Below are 17329 nucleotides of genomic sequence, written 5' to 3' on the forward strand. Positions count from 1 at the left end.
ATTTAGTTTTGAGTACTCGAAATATAACTTTTGTTTTGGCTCAATTTTCTTTTAACTCGAGCTTCAAGAACTAATACCTAAATCAGACATGAAACAAATTTGAGTTTGTGTATGTCCCAAAAAAGCAATGGGAGTCACATGCACAAATATTATCACCAAATAATTACCCTACCAAATAATGCTGCACCCTACCACACCCAATCACACTCTTCCCGTGGCGCGATTGCGTTTTATTTTCCTGATTTCCTCTTAAAATTTCTACTATGTATTTCGCTGCTATATAATCTCGTATGCTAGCCTGCACTCTCTCTCTCTTTCTCTTTTACATTCGACGTGTTCCGCCATTTTCCCAACCTGAAGGAAGAAATGCAGGCGGGAGAGGTATCCTCGCTTTCTCCCAGTTTCAACAGCTATTCTAACACCAATCTTGTCGAAATAGCAGCTCGGGTCGTTGAAGAATTTCGGGCGGGGAACGATTATGATGAATTATACGATGAATTTTACTCTGAAAGGAAAGAGGATTTCCAGTCCATCCAAAGGGAAGCTGAGTACGATGATAAGGATGAGGAATTCGAGTTTGCTACTAAAGGTTCCGAATCGTCGCCGATTTCTGCAGACGAGATCTTCTGCGACGGTAAGATCAGACCCGTTTACCCGGTTTTCGAAACTCATTTGTTGATCGGGGGAGATAAGATTCAGAACGAGGTTCTCCAAGAAAAGGGAACGAAACCGATTCGGCTTTCGTTGAGGAAGCTTTTCATTGAGGAAAGAGAAACGGCAACGACTTCGTCGAGCTCCTCTTCAGACGCGGATGAACTCGACGGAGTCCCGGCGGAGACGTACTGCGTGTGGAGGCCGAAGGAGGCGACGCCGCTTAAGAGCAGCTCAACGGGGTCTAGTTCGAAGAGGTGGAAGTTGAAGGACTTTTTGCATAGGAGCCACAGTGAGGGAAGCAAAGACGGTGTCGTTTTGTTGACTACTAGTAACAGCGGCATAAAAAAAGAAAGTGAATATAAAACTAAAGAAACGGAGGCGGGTGCTGTGAAGGTGAAATCTGCGGCGGAACATCCTCCGGCCACGTCGCCGTATACCAGAGACGGCGGGGTGAAGCGGCGGACGTACTTACCGTACAGACAAGATTTGGTTGGGTTTCTCTAATGTAAATGGCCTTGGAGTAAGCACGTTTTAATTATGAATATTAATTATTTTTATTGTAATATCATATTTTATTTTATTTTTCACTTTTTCGTTTTTGTGAGTAGAATCGGGTGTGCTTTGTACAAATCGAATATTGCAACCTTTTAAAATTAATTGATTGCCCTTTCGCCTGTTTTTTAATGATTTCATAAATTAACAGTTTTTTCACCAAATCCTCTTTAAAATGTCGAAAATATGCTCTCTCTTTTTTCATATGAAAATTAAATAAATATCTTATATCTTAACTAATATTAAAAGTGGCATGTATATCTCTTGCATCAGCCGAAAATCTGACGAGTTTAAATATTTTAATGATATCTCATAAACCACTTATCAAAATGATTAGAAATATAACAGTTAACAGAAAACTAAATTTGCTCCAAGTCATATATGAGACTTGTTAGACTAGTTAGAATTCTATCTATACTAAACAGACATTGTTTGTTGTCGTATTTGTATCATCCAGCTATATCTTACAGCGTTCAATTAGCATAGATAACATACGAACTAATCTAGCCTGAAATATTATTTGTAAGAAATTGAATTTTCTTTCAAACCATTTTGTCTACTAGTCATTTTGATCACTGATCTACGAGATATCAACAAAATACTTCAACTCGCTAGATTTTCAGCTGATTCAAGTGGTGTTCGTGCAATTTTTATAAAAAAATTAAGGTCTAAAATGTTTATTTAGTTTTCACATAGGAAAAGTATAAATTCTCGATATTTTAGAGGAGTTTGATGCAAAAACAACTCTTTAACTAATTTTCCTCAGTGAAAAAAAAATATTGAATTAATTTTTTATTACTAGTGCATTACATGATCATTAATATCAGTTTAATTTATTGGCACACGAATGATAATTCATGTTATGTTATATAAGGAGTAGGTCTCTTGTGAGACGGTCTTACAAATCTTTATCTGTAAGATGGGTCAACTCTACCGATATTCACAATAAAAAGTAATACTCTTAGCATAAAAAGTAATAATTTTTCATGGATGACCCAAATAAGAGATCCGTCTCACAAAATACGACTCGTGAGATCGTCTCACACAAATTTTTGCCTTATATAAGAACTCAATGTGGAGTCACATGATTTAAAATTTATATATAAAATATGGTTCACATATTAAGTGTGAAATGAGAAGATAGTTATGAAGTGTTTGTAAATTTTAAAGAATTGATAAAATTTTGAAGAAGCGATAAAAAAATAATCAGTAGTTTGTAATGTTTGAAAACGAAATTGAAAAAAATGAAAAATCAGAAGTGAGTTATCTTTTATAAATAATTGATTTTAATATTAAATTTTTAGTATAATTATTTTTGCAGAAACGCAATCAACAACCCATTAGTTTTTGGATTTCGTCTTAACTAAGCAGAAGTTGCATAAGTTTAAGAAACAAGTAAAATTGATTATTTAGATCCAAAATATAAGAATCACTCATAATTCATATTATGTAATATATAATGATGGTACTTATATTTTTTTAAGAATAAATTATTCGTATATCACTAATAATTCAGATCTAATATAATATAAATCGATTTAGAAAGGAAGAAAAATTTATTTCCTTACAAATTATCGACAAAATTTGAAAAAAAAAATCAATTTTGTTAGATATAGTATAATTATTCTTCTGCGCCGATTTCTTGTATCAAGTGTAACCGTGACAATATTATCATTAAAATTAAAAAATACAATTACTTATTTCCAAAGAAATAATCAAAAAGAAGAAAATTAATAACTTTATTGGTAAACAACATTAGTTTGAGAATGAAATTTCTTTTTGGCAAAAACTTGTGTGAGACGGTCTCACGGATCGTATTTTGTGATACGAGTATCTTATTTGGGTCATCCATGAAAAAGTATTATTTTTTATGCTTAGAGTATTATTTTTTATTGTGAATATCGGTAAAATTGACTCGTCTCATAGATAAATATTCGTGAGACCATCGCATAAGAGACATACTCTTTCTTTTTATTGCAAAGTCAATCAAGATACTGGAAAATGATGAATAATTCGAACTACTACCACCTCAATTAAATTTTAAAAAATTACGATTTCTTTTTCTTGTTAATTGACTGTCCCTGTCCTCAATTATGTATGATTCAAGCTGACATTTTTTTTTCTTCGTCTATTTAATTTTCTAAAGTGTATGACGGGTTTCGAATATACTTGTGAAACAATATTAGAATATAAATTTCGACACCTATATATGTATATAGTAGACTTGTCAAATTGGGTCAGGCCCGTCGGGCCGGCCCGACCCGCCATAAAAATTGAGCGGGTTGGGTTGATAAAATAGCAGCCCGTTTGGAGGCGGGCCAAACGGGTTGAGCCCGTTTGGGTTGTGGGCCAAGACGGGGCGGGTCTAAACAGGGACGGGCTGACCCGCCAAATTAGGGTAGAATTTTATATTTTTAAGTTTTATATAAAAATTCCTATTTCTTCTTTATTTTTCTCATGTGCCAAACTTCAACCACTCTGGTAAAATTTCTATGCTTCTATTTTTTTTGAAGATGTTATACTCTCCAGTCTCCTCCCTTTTCTTTAATGTTTAACTCAAACTAATCCATAATTATCGAAATAATATAGTAAATAAAGTAATTATGTGTATTGTTGAACACATAATATTTTCTGAAATTTGCAACTGTCTGTTTCCTCGACTTTCTGTTATCTTCCAATGTTTCTCACAGCGTTGCAAATACGACTCTGGTAAATAAAGTAATTATGTGTATTGTTGAACACATAAAATGACTAGTTAGAATTCTATCTATACTAACAAGACATTGTTTGTTGTCGTATTTGTGTCATCTAGCTAGATCTTACAGCGTTCAGTTAGCATAGATAACATACGAACTAGTCTAGACTGAAATATTATTTGTAAGAAATTGAATTTTCTTTCAAATCATTTTGTCTACTAGTCATTTTGATCACTGATCTACGAGATATCATCAAAATACTTCAATTCTCTAGATTTTCAGCTGGTGCAAGTAGTGTTCGTGCAATTTTTATAAAAAAAAAAAATTAAGGTCTAAAATGCCTATTTAATTTTCACATAGGAAAAGTACGAGTTTTCGATATTTTAGAGGAGTTTGATGCAAAAACAACTCTTTAATTAATTTTCCTCAGTGAAAAAAAATATTGAATTAATTTTTTATTACTAGTGCATTACATGATCATTAATATCAGTTTAATTTATTGGCACACGATTGATAATTCATGTTATATTATATAAGAACTCAATGTGGAGTCACATGATTTAAAATTTATATATATAATATGGTTCACATACTAAGTGTGAAATGAGAAGATAGTTAGGAAGTGTTTGTAAATTTTAAAGAATTGATAAAATCTATAAATTTTGAAGAAGGGATAAAAAATAATCAGTAGTTGGTAATGTTTGAAAATAAAATTAAGAAAATGAAAAATCAAAGTGAGTTATCTTTCTTAAATAATTGATTTTAATATTAAATTTTTAGTATAATTATTTTTGTAGAAGAGTAGGTCTCTTGTGAGACGGTCTAACGAATCTTTATCTGTGAAACGGGTCAACTCTATCGATATTTACAATAAAAAGTAATACTCTTAGCATAAAAAGTAATATTTTTTCATGGATGACTCAAATAAGAGATCTGTTTCACAAAATACGACCCGTGAGACCATCTCACACAATTTTTTGTCTCTGTAAAAACATAATCAACAACCCATTAGCTTTTGGATTTCGTCTAAATTAAGCCGAAGTTGCATAAGTTTAAGAAACACATAAAACTGATTATTTAGATCCAAAATATAAGAATCACTCATAATTCATATTATGTAATATATAATGATGGTACTTATATTTTTTTAAGAATAAATTATTCGTATATCACTAATAATTCAGATCTAATATAATAAAAATCGATTTAGAAAGGTAGAAAAATTTATTTCCTTACAAATTATCGACAAAATTTGAAAAAAAAAAATCAATTTTGTTAGATATAGTCATATAGTATAATTATTCTTCTGCGCCGATTTCTTGTATCAAATGTAACTGTGACAATATTATCATTAAAATTAAAAAATACAATTACTTATTTCCAAAGAAATAATCAAAAAGAAGAAAATTAATAACTTTATTGGTAAACAACATTAGTTTGAAAATGAATTTTCTTTTTGGCAAAAACTTGTGTGAGACGGTCTCATGGGTTCTATTTTGTGATACGAGTATCTTATTTGGGTCATCCATGAAAAAGTATTATTTTTTATGTTGAGAGTATTACTTTTTATTGTTAATATCGTTAAAGATTCGTGAGACCGTCTCATAAGAGACCTACTCTTTCTTTTTTATTGCAAAGTCAATCAAGATATTGGAAAATGATGGAATAATTCGAACTACTACCACCTCAATTAAATTTTAAATTTAAAATTAAGATTTCTTTTTCTTGTTAATTGACTGTACCTATCCTCAATTATGTATGATTCAAGTTGACATTTGTTTTTTTTGCTTCGTCTATTTTTAATTTTCTAAAGTGTATGACGGGTTTCGAATATACTTGTAAAACAATATTAGAATATAAATTTCGGCACCTATATATGAATATAGTTGTAACAAATTGATTCATGTTATAATTGTATAAGAACGGTCGGGTGCAATAATTGTGCATTCGTACTTGTTGGTAGCGCAATCTAAACGTGAAACATGAGTTGTGTTGTATAGTTTAAAATATTTAACTTGCGTCATTATCATTGACTATAATTTTTGGTGAAACGACAAACGCTCGGTTCTACAAAAATATTAATGTTATGTCGATTGAAAAAATAAAAATGCTTTAATCGTGACACGAGATGTGGAAAAATCATAATAAAACAGTTAATATAGATCATAAAAACTTGGAACTTTTGACATCTTGACCTGCCTTGGATTATGTTGGATAAATAATCACATGGTAGACCAACAGGCTTCTCCAGTTGGCGGTGTTGGCATTTTGAAGTCAGCAAAAATTTGTGTGAGACGGTCTAACGAGTCGTATTTTGTGGGACGGATCTCTTATTTGGGTTATCCATGAAAAAGTATTACTTTTTATGCTAAGAGTATTAATTTTTATTGTTAATATCGATAAAGTTTGACTAGTCTCACAGATAAAGATTCGCGAGACCTACTCTTCAAGTTTTAAAATAACTCATATAATCTCGAGGAGCAAGAACACTTCTAAGGATGGTGATGCAGCCTCATTGTTAGAGTAGGTGTCGAGCGAACTAACTTGTGGGTTGAACTTTATTAATTCTTATGTAAAAATAATATTTATTTTAATAATATTTTATGGTTTTATCTAATTGTGACATTTACTTTATATGTATTCTCCTTCAAGCTGCATAGATAAATATCTTGAACATACAATAGGTATAATGAGGTATGTCTCACAATATAAGATCACGAAACGCATTAGGACATGTACCGTATATTCTAAACAGGTTCTTAGTCGAATCAACCACCTAAAATAAGGATAAATGTCGCTTGAGCTTGAGACTAGCATTTGTGATGTAAACGTCGTGTTTCATTGGTAAGAGTATGAAGATGTCTATTCATACAGACGACTGATCATCATATGATGCACAAAACAACTCTCCATCGAACTTTCCAAGTGGTTATCACTTATTGAGTGGAAAAATATGTAGTTATGGTTGTACATCATTAGTCCTTGATCCGAGACAACATAGAGGCTCTACCTATTAGAACTGCACTCTGTTTCGTTTATCGAGTCCATTGAGGGTCATTAGATAGCGAGGTTGGGTGTAGTTTCAAAATAAGTAGGAGCCAAGCATTGTAGTCGCGATTCACTATTTGCCCATGGGTGAAGATACTATGTAATATGATGAGTTAATAGTGCAAGGAGTCTCTGGCAGAGCAAGACATATGCTTTAGAGAAAGTGTTTTTCTAGTTGCACATACCATGTCACTATAATTACTCAAAGATACATCACATCATTATCGAATTCATTTGTAACTATCGATATACCAATGATAGCATATTCGATCGGGATTATGAGTCGAATGGACTCTACTGTACGTTAACATAACTTAAAGTTCTTACATGAACTATCAGTGATACATAGGGGATCATGTGGCTATGCTACTAGATGCTCTTGCCATGTTCTGATGAGTACGCTCAGACTTGAGTTCTGACATTCTTGATCAAGGGGTTGATGAAAAGAATGAGACTAATTAGGATAAGCATGTATAAGAATAAATGTTATTTAGAATCACAATGTAGTTGTGAACCCACAGCTAGCTGTATCCCTGAACTATTGAGGATCACACAAGTATCAGATTTTGTGTTCCTGTCGAGATAATCAAATTCAAGGAGTTGAATTTGGTGATTATAGTTTGATGGAGATCAAACAGATTGCTTATAAAGGAGTTTATAAGTGGATTCCATGTAATTGAAATTGTTGAAGTTAGCTTAATTGCAAGTAACTATCTGTTTTAATAAAGTGGTTCACAAAGCTGGCAACTGCCAAAAATGGATCATTGGAAATTTTGTCTTTCGAAATTTTCAATTTTCATATATTAAAAGATTTGTACACTCGATACATCGGCGCAATCTGGTCATCGATCATGGTTATAATGAATTCACAATTAGTTATTTAGTAAATTTAAAATATACTAATTAAATAATAATGTTTGTGGTGATGATTACTATATGTACATATTTCTCGTGAAATATTCGAGAGTGATCTAGAATTGATTAATTAATTGACAATTAATAAAGAAAGTAGATAATATTATTTAATTATATATATATATATATGTCTATACATATATATATTTATATTAGTATGTGTTCATAGATGTAATACATATATAACCAAACAAGAAAAACACACGCAATTCTCCCTCATATCCTAGAAGCAAATTTCGGCCACCCCTTTAGTTTTGTAAGGAAAAATTCGGTCACCCTCTTCCATCACGTCATCGTCTCGACATCACCGCAAGACTGCCAAATTCGTAAAATTCCGGCAATCTAATTTTGACGCTAAATTGTTTAGATCTCTAGTGCGATCTATACGAAGAATTCAGTCTCTGATCGTTGAACTTATTTGACGACCGAAGAAGGAGAAAGATCCGTTCAAAGAGATTTACAATAATGACTATCTTCGCTTAAAATCTGGAATAGTTTGGTGTCCAAAATTTAGAACGCCAAAATAAATATTCTAGACGTCCTATGAATGCTTTAAAACCAACGTCCAAGAAACATTTTGAATGTCAGAATGAAAATTTTTAAACTTCCATTGCGCATTAAGTGTGAGAAAACAATACTCCAACACTTATTTCATGGATAAGCACACATTTTTTACATTATTTTTTGTTTATCATTGTATGTTTATGCATTTTTGTTGATTTCAATCATTTATAGAGACAATTATCTATTTTATGAATTAGTTAGTCTAGTTTGATTATTTGATTTACTACGATACTCGTTATCTTACGATTATTTGATCATGAAACAACACCGAATGTCTCCTGACCCCGATTTCAGGTCGTGACTATGTAAATATGAAAGCACCAAAGTTTCGTTAAAAAGTATAATAGTGAGTTGGTAAGAAGATGGAATTGGCAATCTTATGGCCCGGGCGTTATTGTGGGATGGCCTTTATGTCAAATTTTGCAGTCCAATTCCAAAGCAAAAGCACCCACACATCGTGGGATGTGAGAAAAAGGGAAAGTAGCTAAGCTAGCTAGACCACTTTTTTTCCATATCACATGTATTTTTTTATGGCGATCATATATGGGAATTATTAATTATTACATACATATAATGCCCGACTTTATTTATGAAAATTCCGTGTCATAATCTTAGGAGGATCGGTAAGGTTGTACATTGGTTTGATATGTTCAAAATCGAATCGACCTATACATACATTGGTTTGATTTGTGCATTTCTATTTCTGTTTCATAAGGCTAAACGGAGCGAAAAAGATTTTTATTCATTAAAATTAATTTAAAAAGTTTCGATTACTTAACACAACATATTTGTATGTATAGGTCGATTCGATTTTGAACATAAGTTGTAAGTTTCAAACCGAAAACCAATCTAATTGCTATTTCAACTTGAAACAAAGCCCTACTTTTGGAAAACAATGTCTTTAACTTTTTCTATTTCTGAATTGATTTTCTTGTTTCTAATTTAATTATTATTATTATTATAAAAATTTAATGAATGTCTTTTGAGGAGATAATTAATATTTCAAAAGTAAATACAGCATATTCAACTACTTTTTGAAAGAAGACTACCATCCATTTTGGGATCTCTAATTTTCAAGATTTTAGTTTATTTTGAAATAAAGTTAGCTAAACGTCAATCTAATATCCCATCCCTCAAACTTTACCTACTAGGCTACTAACCAATGAAAAAGTGGAAGAACAAATGAATTAAATCTTAAAGATTTTAATTATAAATATATAAATGTCGTAGAAAAATCATATGAAATTAATTTGCAAAACAAAATAAAATAAAAAAAGAAAACTTTATATATATATATATCAACATGCAAATGTTTTTTCTTGCTTACAACTAAGTCAATCATAGAACAAAACAAAACTTGGAGGGGCACACCTATGAATTTTCATTGAGAGGAACTTTACATGTTCTAGATTCCAGTCCATTCAATTAGGAGTAGGTCTTTTATAACACGTTCTCACGGATTTTTATTCGTGAGACGGATCAATCATATCCATATTTACAATAGAAATTAATATATTTGTCATAAAAAGTAATATTTTTTCGTGGGTAACCAATATAGAATATCCGTTTTCACAAAATTGACCCGTGAGACCGTCTCACAGGAGTTTATGTGTTCAAATAGGGCTCAATAATGTAAAAGGGACAATAGAGTTTGGGATAATTCGATCTTACCCTTTTATTCGGATTTTCCTTTTAACTAGGAAAAATTTGGTCACATAGTATTAGGAAATACAATTAGAGAAAATCTAAGTCATACCTTTCAGGTAAGGCCATATGGACCTGATCATTATCGATCAGTCTCGTGTGACAACACACGAGACATTAGATCTATCATTGTTATAATCGAATTTATCGACGGTTAGATATACTTTTTCGTGGATAAATTTATATGTTTTTTTTATATATTACACTTGAATTTAAATTATCTTAATTCATCTTGTAGGCAGACGTATAAAAACATTATTTTTACTAATAATTAATTGGAAAAAAACATTAGACAGAGCGCAAAAGCAAGTGGAATTCGGATGAGCTTTTACAGACATGGTGGGGCAAACATAGAGCATAATTAAGTGCCTATGATGGGGAAAAGTTGGAAACAAATATTGTTTAAAAAATAATTTATGAGAGGGAAACCAATAAAAAATAATAAAAGAAATGAACATATAAATCAACTTGAATCATGTGAAAATAGGGATGGCAAAAGGGTGGATCCGATTCGGGTTTGGCCGAATTCCAAGACCCGTCCCGCCTTGTCCTGGACCTCAAATCCAATCGGACTCTCTTAAAATTAAATAGTTTTTGAATTTTAGTTATCATAAAATAAAAATATGTTTAGACTTAATAAATCATTAAAACTACTTTTCAATTTTATATAAATAATGTTTACGAACAAAAAAAATACTATTTCAAATTAAAATTTATTAATCTATACTCAACTCATAAAAAATAAAAATCATAATTATATATTTTTATTTTAAACACATCATTGTAAAATAAGATTATTTCAAACAATAAAATATCCCGAACTAAAATTAGGAATTAAGGTGTGAAAAAAATTATCAAACAAAATTTCAAAGCTTATAAATCTTAAAACAACTTATAAGTTTGTATAAGTTGCTTTGCCCAACATGATAATGCAAATCACCGATCCATTTATGCCAATTTGAGACTCTAATTGGGCTTAGACTCCTATTCACAAGCTACCCTAAATTTAGTAGCTCCCATCATATTTTTTTATACAAGTCAGGTAAAATATCCTCTCTCGTTAACTCTCCCACATGCTTCTTGAATTCAAATGAATTTGTTGAAATTTTTCAGTCTTAATGAATGCAAATTAAGCAAAGAAAAGACGAAAAAAAACTCGAACGAAATAAATATGTGCGTTAAAAGTTTTGTAGAAATTTTTCAGACAGTAGGGGAGGCATTGAAGCGTCTAAAAAGAGTGCCCCATCACCAGGCGCCACGTCGTATTTTTTTTATTACATTGAGCACAACATTTTCCATAATTGCTGTGCGTCATTATAGTTTAGTTGAAAAACTAAAGAAAAAAAAAGTCCAAACTGATTTTTCTTATACATACATTTATTATGTGTCTGTTTTTCATATGTTTACAGGAAGTTTTGAGTACTAGTTTAGTAATACAATACCCATTTTCTTCCAGAATCTGATTGGAACATCTATATATGGTTAGTATGCATATGCATAATATACTCATACTTTGTTATTATAATATAATTTACGTCGAACTTCCGTATATACATTTGACAAATCCCATAAATTTAATAGGAAAGAAACATAAATTATAAAAATATATTTGATAATTTAAAAATTTTCCAATTTGAAGAGAGGGTGATATGCCCCACACCGGTTAGCTAGAGTCCTTGTTATGCTCCAAAACTCTGTAGAGCATGTATTCTACTCTTCATTGATGTGATTTCATGACAGTACATAAATAGGGACAAACCATTTTCAGATAACAGCTCAAATATTCAGTTTTCGCCATCGTATATAACAGCAGCTTCTCATCCCCTGGAGACGCTCATACAAGAGACGGTGTCAGACCGGCTGATGGCTGCATAGTCCCGTGCCCACAAGTCGTAGTGTATGATTTCTTCGAGAGAGGGTGAAGACACCAATTCTTTCCGGTGTTTATCGCATGTCAGCTCCACAACTTTGAATATGTCCAGGTAACTAATCCTGCCACATGGACAAAAGGTCGTTTGCTATAACACCGAGGCGATAACATGGTAAAAACAATGCCGTATGTGGTTGCCAAAAGAAAAAAGTGATGTGGAGAAGAAGAGTAAACATCTTATTTAAAACAGCAACACCGAGTAAAACCTGTGATATGAAATGGAATCTTGAATCACAATCGAGTAGATCAGTAAAATGATGAAACACAATAAAGTGAGAAAAGCCGAGACCTGGGACAGTGAGGGCGACAAAATCTACCATCTCTTAACGCTCATGAACCAAACGACAGTTCGAACGGAACACTCATACAAACTGGAGGTAAGTTGGCAATCTCCATTCAGGATTGATTAATACTTGATGACACCCTTAGTAGTTGGGAGAATAACCTTGTCTAGGATCATAATTTGCTTTGAGATAATTATATAAAAATGAAAACTAATTAAAGTGAACACTTACTTCTCGTCGATGAACATTTCTACAGCTTTCTCATTTGCAGCACTAAGGACACCAGTCATGGTTCCCCCCGCTCGTCCAGCAGCATATGCAAGATCCATGGATGGATACTTAACATTGTCGGGACTCTTGAATGTAAGAGACCCAAGTCTGAACCAACAAATTCTCATTTCAGTTATTACCATAGTAATAATACACATGTACCACAAATTACTCAGCAAGTCATAAAATCTTTGTGCAAGGTTGTGGTCATTACTTGCAGAGATCAAGACGAGGCCACGTAATCTCGGAACAATAGATTCTGTCTGGCCAAGATAGGGTATATAGAATAGGCAAACGCATATCAGGCCACCCGAGTTGTGCCAATATTGATGAATCCTGAATTGGGAAAACAAGAGCAAATTCAGAATATTGAGCAAAAAAGGAATCTAAGTGAGCTTTAGTAAGTGGCAAGGGAACAACAAATCAACCAGAGTCTCAACCATTGAATGTATGATTGATTGGGGATGAATAACGATCTCGATGTCATCATAATCGGCCCCATATAGATAGTGAGCTTCGATGACTTCTAGACCCTGCAATGACAAAATAAATCACTCAAAGCCAAGAAAAGATTTCAGTCTTTTGCAGCTGTACCAGACCAGAAACTATAAATATTAATAACAGTCCAACTCAAATTTTTTCAAATGTACATCAACCAAAATGCCGTCTTTCAATCGATGTGCTATTGAGGCAGCTAAAAAAAAATAATTGAGATAATTATTTCTCCCCACGAAAGATATTGGTTGCTCTAAAATCTAAACCCATAATTGTTTTGCTTGGCTTCGGTTATCAAGGCTTGGAACACAAACCAATGGAAAATACCTTATTAAAAAGTGTAGCTGAGTCAACCGTAATCTTTTTTCCCATTTTCCAGTTAGGATGTTTTAAAGCATCTGCTACTTTCACTTCTTTAATTTATTCACCTGCCAATCTCTGTCAATAGCACCATCATATGTTATAAATTCTGGTATAAAAAGTTGAACTAGAGAAACATGCTAGAAAAATGAGAAATGTAAATACGAGTTAACTCAAATGTGTTTCAAGAGAGGAAAAAGGGCAAGGAAAATAAATGAACAAAAATCTGCCACAGCTAGGAATTTTCTAAAAATCGTCTTTACGGTCAAAATTTCATACCTGAAAGCACCACCTGATGCTGTCAAGATGATGCGCCTGAGAGCACCCTCCGGCAAGCCTTGAATACACTGAAAAATATATACACCTTATGCTTTAGAATCGGTAAAGTGGCAGTAACTTTACACAAGATAAAGATGGATAAGAAAGAAAAGTAATATGATCCATCATCTCTTACCACTAAATCCGTTCCGCCTGTTTAATATCACAGAATTTTGGACTACGTATGTAATTTTATTAACTGAAATATGGCAGAATGTTCAGAATCAGCAGAAGAATCTTAACGTTATGCTTGTGCGCAAGCGGGAGGACAAAAGGGCCTCCAGCAATCAGTGTCTCTTTATTGGCTAATGCGATGTCTTTTCCAGCTTCAATAGCAGCTACTGTAGGCTGCAAAGTCAAATACAAAATAAATGGTAAGGAGTTTTCTAGTTCATTAACTTGAAAACATTTCACGCAAAAAAATTAGTAAAAATGTCATTATTCAACAATTTTTTGTCAAATAATCCGGAGCTCAATGTTAGAAAGCATTGACAAAAATAAAAATTTATGCAATATTTTCAAGAACGTATTTTCAAACACTATAATTTATTAAGTCACACTCTCTCGACTAACTTCTAGAGGCTTCCCCTGGTTCGACCATCATGCTTGTTGGCATTGTGTATGAAGCGTAGAAAGTTGAGATGAGATTCCCAATTTTTGAAACACTTTAACTGAACAGGATACATAAAACAAGAGAAAAAAGCACTCGCTGACTCGAGTTTACCTTTAATCCCGCACATCCCACAATTCCTGTAACAACAGTAACAGCATCTGGATGTCGAGCAACCTGGAATATCATAAAAGAAATGATTAGATTAAAAATAGATCTTATAACCACAAAAATTACAAGAAAAGACGATGATACAGAAGAAAGCAAACCTCTATGACTCCCTGTTCTCCAGGAATGATTTCAGGTTTGTCTTGGACACCAGCCAAAGCCTCTTTAAGCTCATCAACTAACGATTCATTTCGAACCGAGACTAGCTGAGGTTTAAATGTCTTTACCTGCACGACAAGGTTGCTAGATTAGACAACTCGATTTAAAACACACATAGTCCTGGTATAAATCGTGTTTTTACTGGATAAATCACCTGATCAGAAAGAAGAGTAACATTTGAACCAGCTGCAAGTGCTACAACCTTAAACTTATCTGGATTTTCCGCAACAATGTCCAATGTCTGCAGAGCACAAACTCAAATCATACGCCATACAGATGAAACTCATTGAGCTATGGCCTAAAAACAACTCGTACTCAAATTCAGGTACTTCTGAGCAGACACCATTCTTTAAAAAGACATTGGCTCAAAAAATGTCAACTCGAATAACAACAAACTTTATATATAATCTGTAATTTATATATAAATGTAAAGTTTTCCCCCATGTTTCTTTCATTTAACTTCTAAATCCTGATTCTGTCCTAATACATCCATGATTAACACAGGCATGCACATATAGGCCTAACAATTATCCGTCAAATCATCTTAAATGCGATACAATTCATAATTTCACCTGGATTCCAATGGAGCCAGTCGACCCAACTACTGAAATAGGCTTTGGACCGTCCCAACTGATACGACCTGGCTCAAAAACAGCCCTGCCCGGCCAGGCTGGAGGTGGCGGCTGAGCAGAACAATGGACTCTCTTGGCAACTGTGCATCCATCCTTCCTCCTAAAAACAATCCCACCTGAAAATTTCACCGAATTTGTAAAATTTCAAATACAACCCGGAAAATAAAAGAGGAAAAAGCAAAAGATGATTCAACTGTTGTTAACGATGAACAAAAAAAGATCGCATCTTTACCACAACCACGAGTGAAATTTGCACCAATCAAATCCCTCAGTACATTGGCCAGACCAATCTCCACTCAATTAGAGAGATAAAATGTAACCAAAAGCTACAAACCACATCCTCCACTGGAGATAAAACGGATGACCCATTTAGCAAAGAAGCCCAAAGAATCAAACAAAGCAATACTTAAATCCAAAAAAAAAAACAAAACAAAGTTTTAAACAAATAAAAAAACCAAACAACTTATACACCAGCAATTCCTTAAAAAATCACACAAAGATCGTAAATTTCAACTTAAAACTAAACCATCCAGCATAGGAAACAACTCAAACATACGTACAGAATCAGGAGTCTGTTATGTCATACCTTGAAGCTTGAGGAGATTAAGGTTGTAATTGGATTTCGAGGAGTCCAAGAAAGAAAGGGCCTTGATTTCAGTTGGAGACACCAAATTCAAAGCCATAGCTTTTCACTACCACACCCCACTACGTGAATTTCTTCTTCAAAATCTGTTGTGATTTCAAGAATCAAAGATAAGTACAACGAACAAGGAGTTTCTTATTTTGGCAAAGTACTTACGCTTTTGAGAGACAGCTGCGTATGAATTGAATGGAGGTGCTTGTAAACTTGCACTTCGGTTGTCTGTTTATAAACTTGTTATTCATGTTTTTCTTTATATACATATATATAAAAGACAATTGAAAATGACAGCTATTTGTTGAACGTTAACTTATATATTATTAATTAATTTATAATTTATTTATGAAAAATTAAAAATAAATCCCCAAACTCAAACTTAATTTTACCCTAACTCCATGCACCTACAAAACTTTAGCAAAACTCCCTCAATAGAAAATTAACAAAAACATTCTTATATATTTTAATGATTGATTTTCTTGTGGAAAATGGCTGGGAATATTCAAAGCAAGAAGATCTAACCAAGATTAGATATCAAGAAAACAGAGGAACTTATCAGAGTTATAAGGTAAACTTATGATTCAAAATAACATATTCCTAAAATTCCTCTAAAATTTCCGGAGATCTTAGAGAAATTCAGAATACAGTACTTAATTATGGCAATATGATGTATTATGTACCACAGAAGAAATTCTTGGAATATTAAATGATATTCGAACAAGACTTCAAAACCTAGAATAACCAAGTTCTAGTAAGAGGACTTCAGAAAGAAGGTTAACACCATCATTTTATACTAAACCCTTATTACATCAAAGAAGGAAGGCCAAATTGATGCCAAAACATTTAACTGCAGAAGACAAAATGATCAATTTAACCAAAACAGTCACAGAAAAGAAATTAATGTGATGACAACTTTTGAAAGGATTGGTCTAAAAAATCTCCAAGACCTTGCAGAATCTTTTGCAAATCTCAAGGTTGTAGATCTAAAAATGAACACAACTGTGAGCGAACAACCCACGATAACCTGCTCATCTTCGCAGGAACCACCAAGAGAAAGTGTGGATCTCAGAATATAAATATTAGAGAATCCCAACCAGACTTTTATACTGGTGGAGAATCACACCCAACGGGAAAAATGTCAAGGAAGAATCAAATTTCTTTGCACTAAACACCTCCTCTGAAATCAGTTTTAGAACATATACATCCTTATGGAGTTATGCTTAACCTAGATGTATTAGATTTCAAAAACAGAGAAGATCTCATAGATGATTGGACATCTGCTATGAGAATCGCAGCAGGCACACTCGATCTCAATAGAGAAGGATTCATTAAA

The 17329-nt window shown here is 32.8% G+C and overlaps 2 protein-coding genes across 2 annotated transcripts; one reads left to right on the forward strand and one right to left on the reverse strand.

Annotated features, from left to right (window-relative positions):
• The first annotated feature begins 289 nt into the window (after window positions 1–289).
• On the forward strand, window positions 290–1232 carry LOC142548066 (uncharacterized). Its single transcript, XM_075656429.1, has one exon. It carries the CDS (start codon window positions 367–369, stop codon window positions 1156–1158), a length of 792 nt encoding a protein of 263 aa, XP_075512544.1. The 5' UTR covers window positions 290–366; the 3' UTR covers window positions 1159–1232.
• Window positions 1233–11830: 10598 nt separating this feature from the next.
• Window positions 11831–16221, reverse strand: LOC142549133 (1-deoxy-D-xylulose 5-phosphate reductoisomerase, chloroplastic-like). The gene is given in 14 exon segments (XM_075657924.1): window positions 11831–12125; window positions 12579–12725; window positions 12832–12953; window positions 13046–13150; window positions 13440–13531; window positions 13534–13550; window positions 13752–13829; window positions 14000–14021; window positions 14024–14138; window positions 14515–14577; window positions 14670–14795; window positions 14882–14968; window positions 15300–15475; window positions 15946–16221. Coding segments are annotated over 14 exon segments (1422 nt in total). The 5' UTR covers window positions 16043–16221; the 3' UTR covers window positions 11831–11950.
• Between the last annotated feature and the right edge of the window lie 1108 nt (window positions 16222–17329).

This window comes from Primulina tabacum, chromosome 6, assembly GCF_025594145.1.
Source record: "Primulina tabacum isolate GXHZ01 chromosome 6, ASM2559414v2, whole genome shotgun sequence".
NCBI lineage: Eukaryota > Viridiplantae > Streptophyta > Magnoliopsida > Lamiales > Gesneriaceae > Primulina > Primulina tabacum.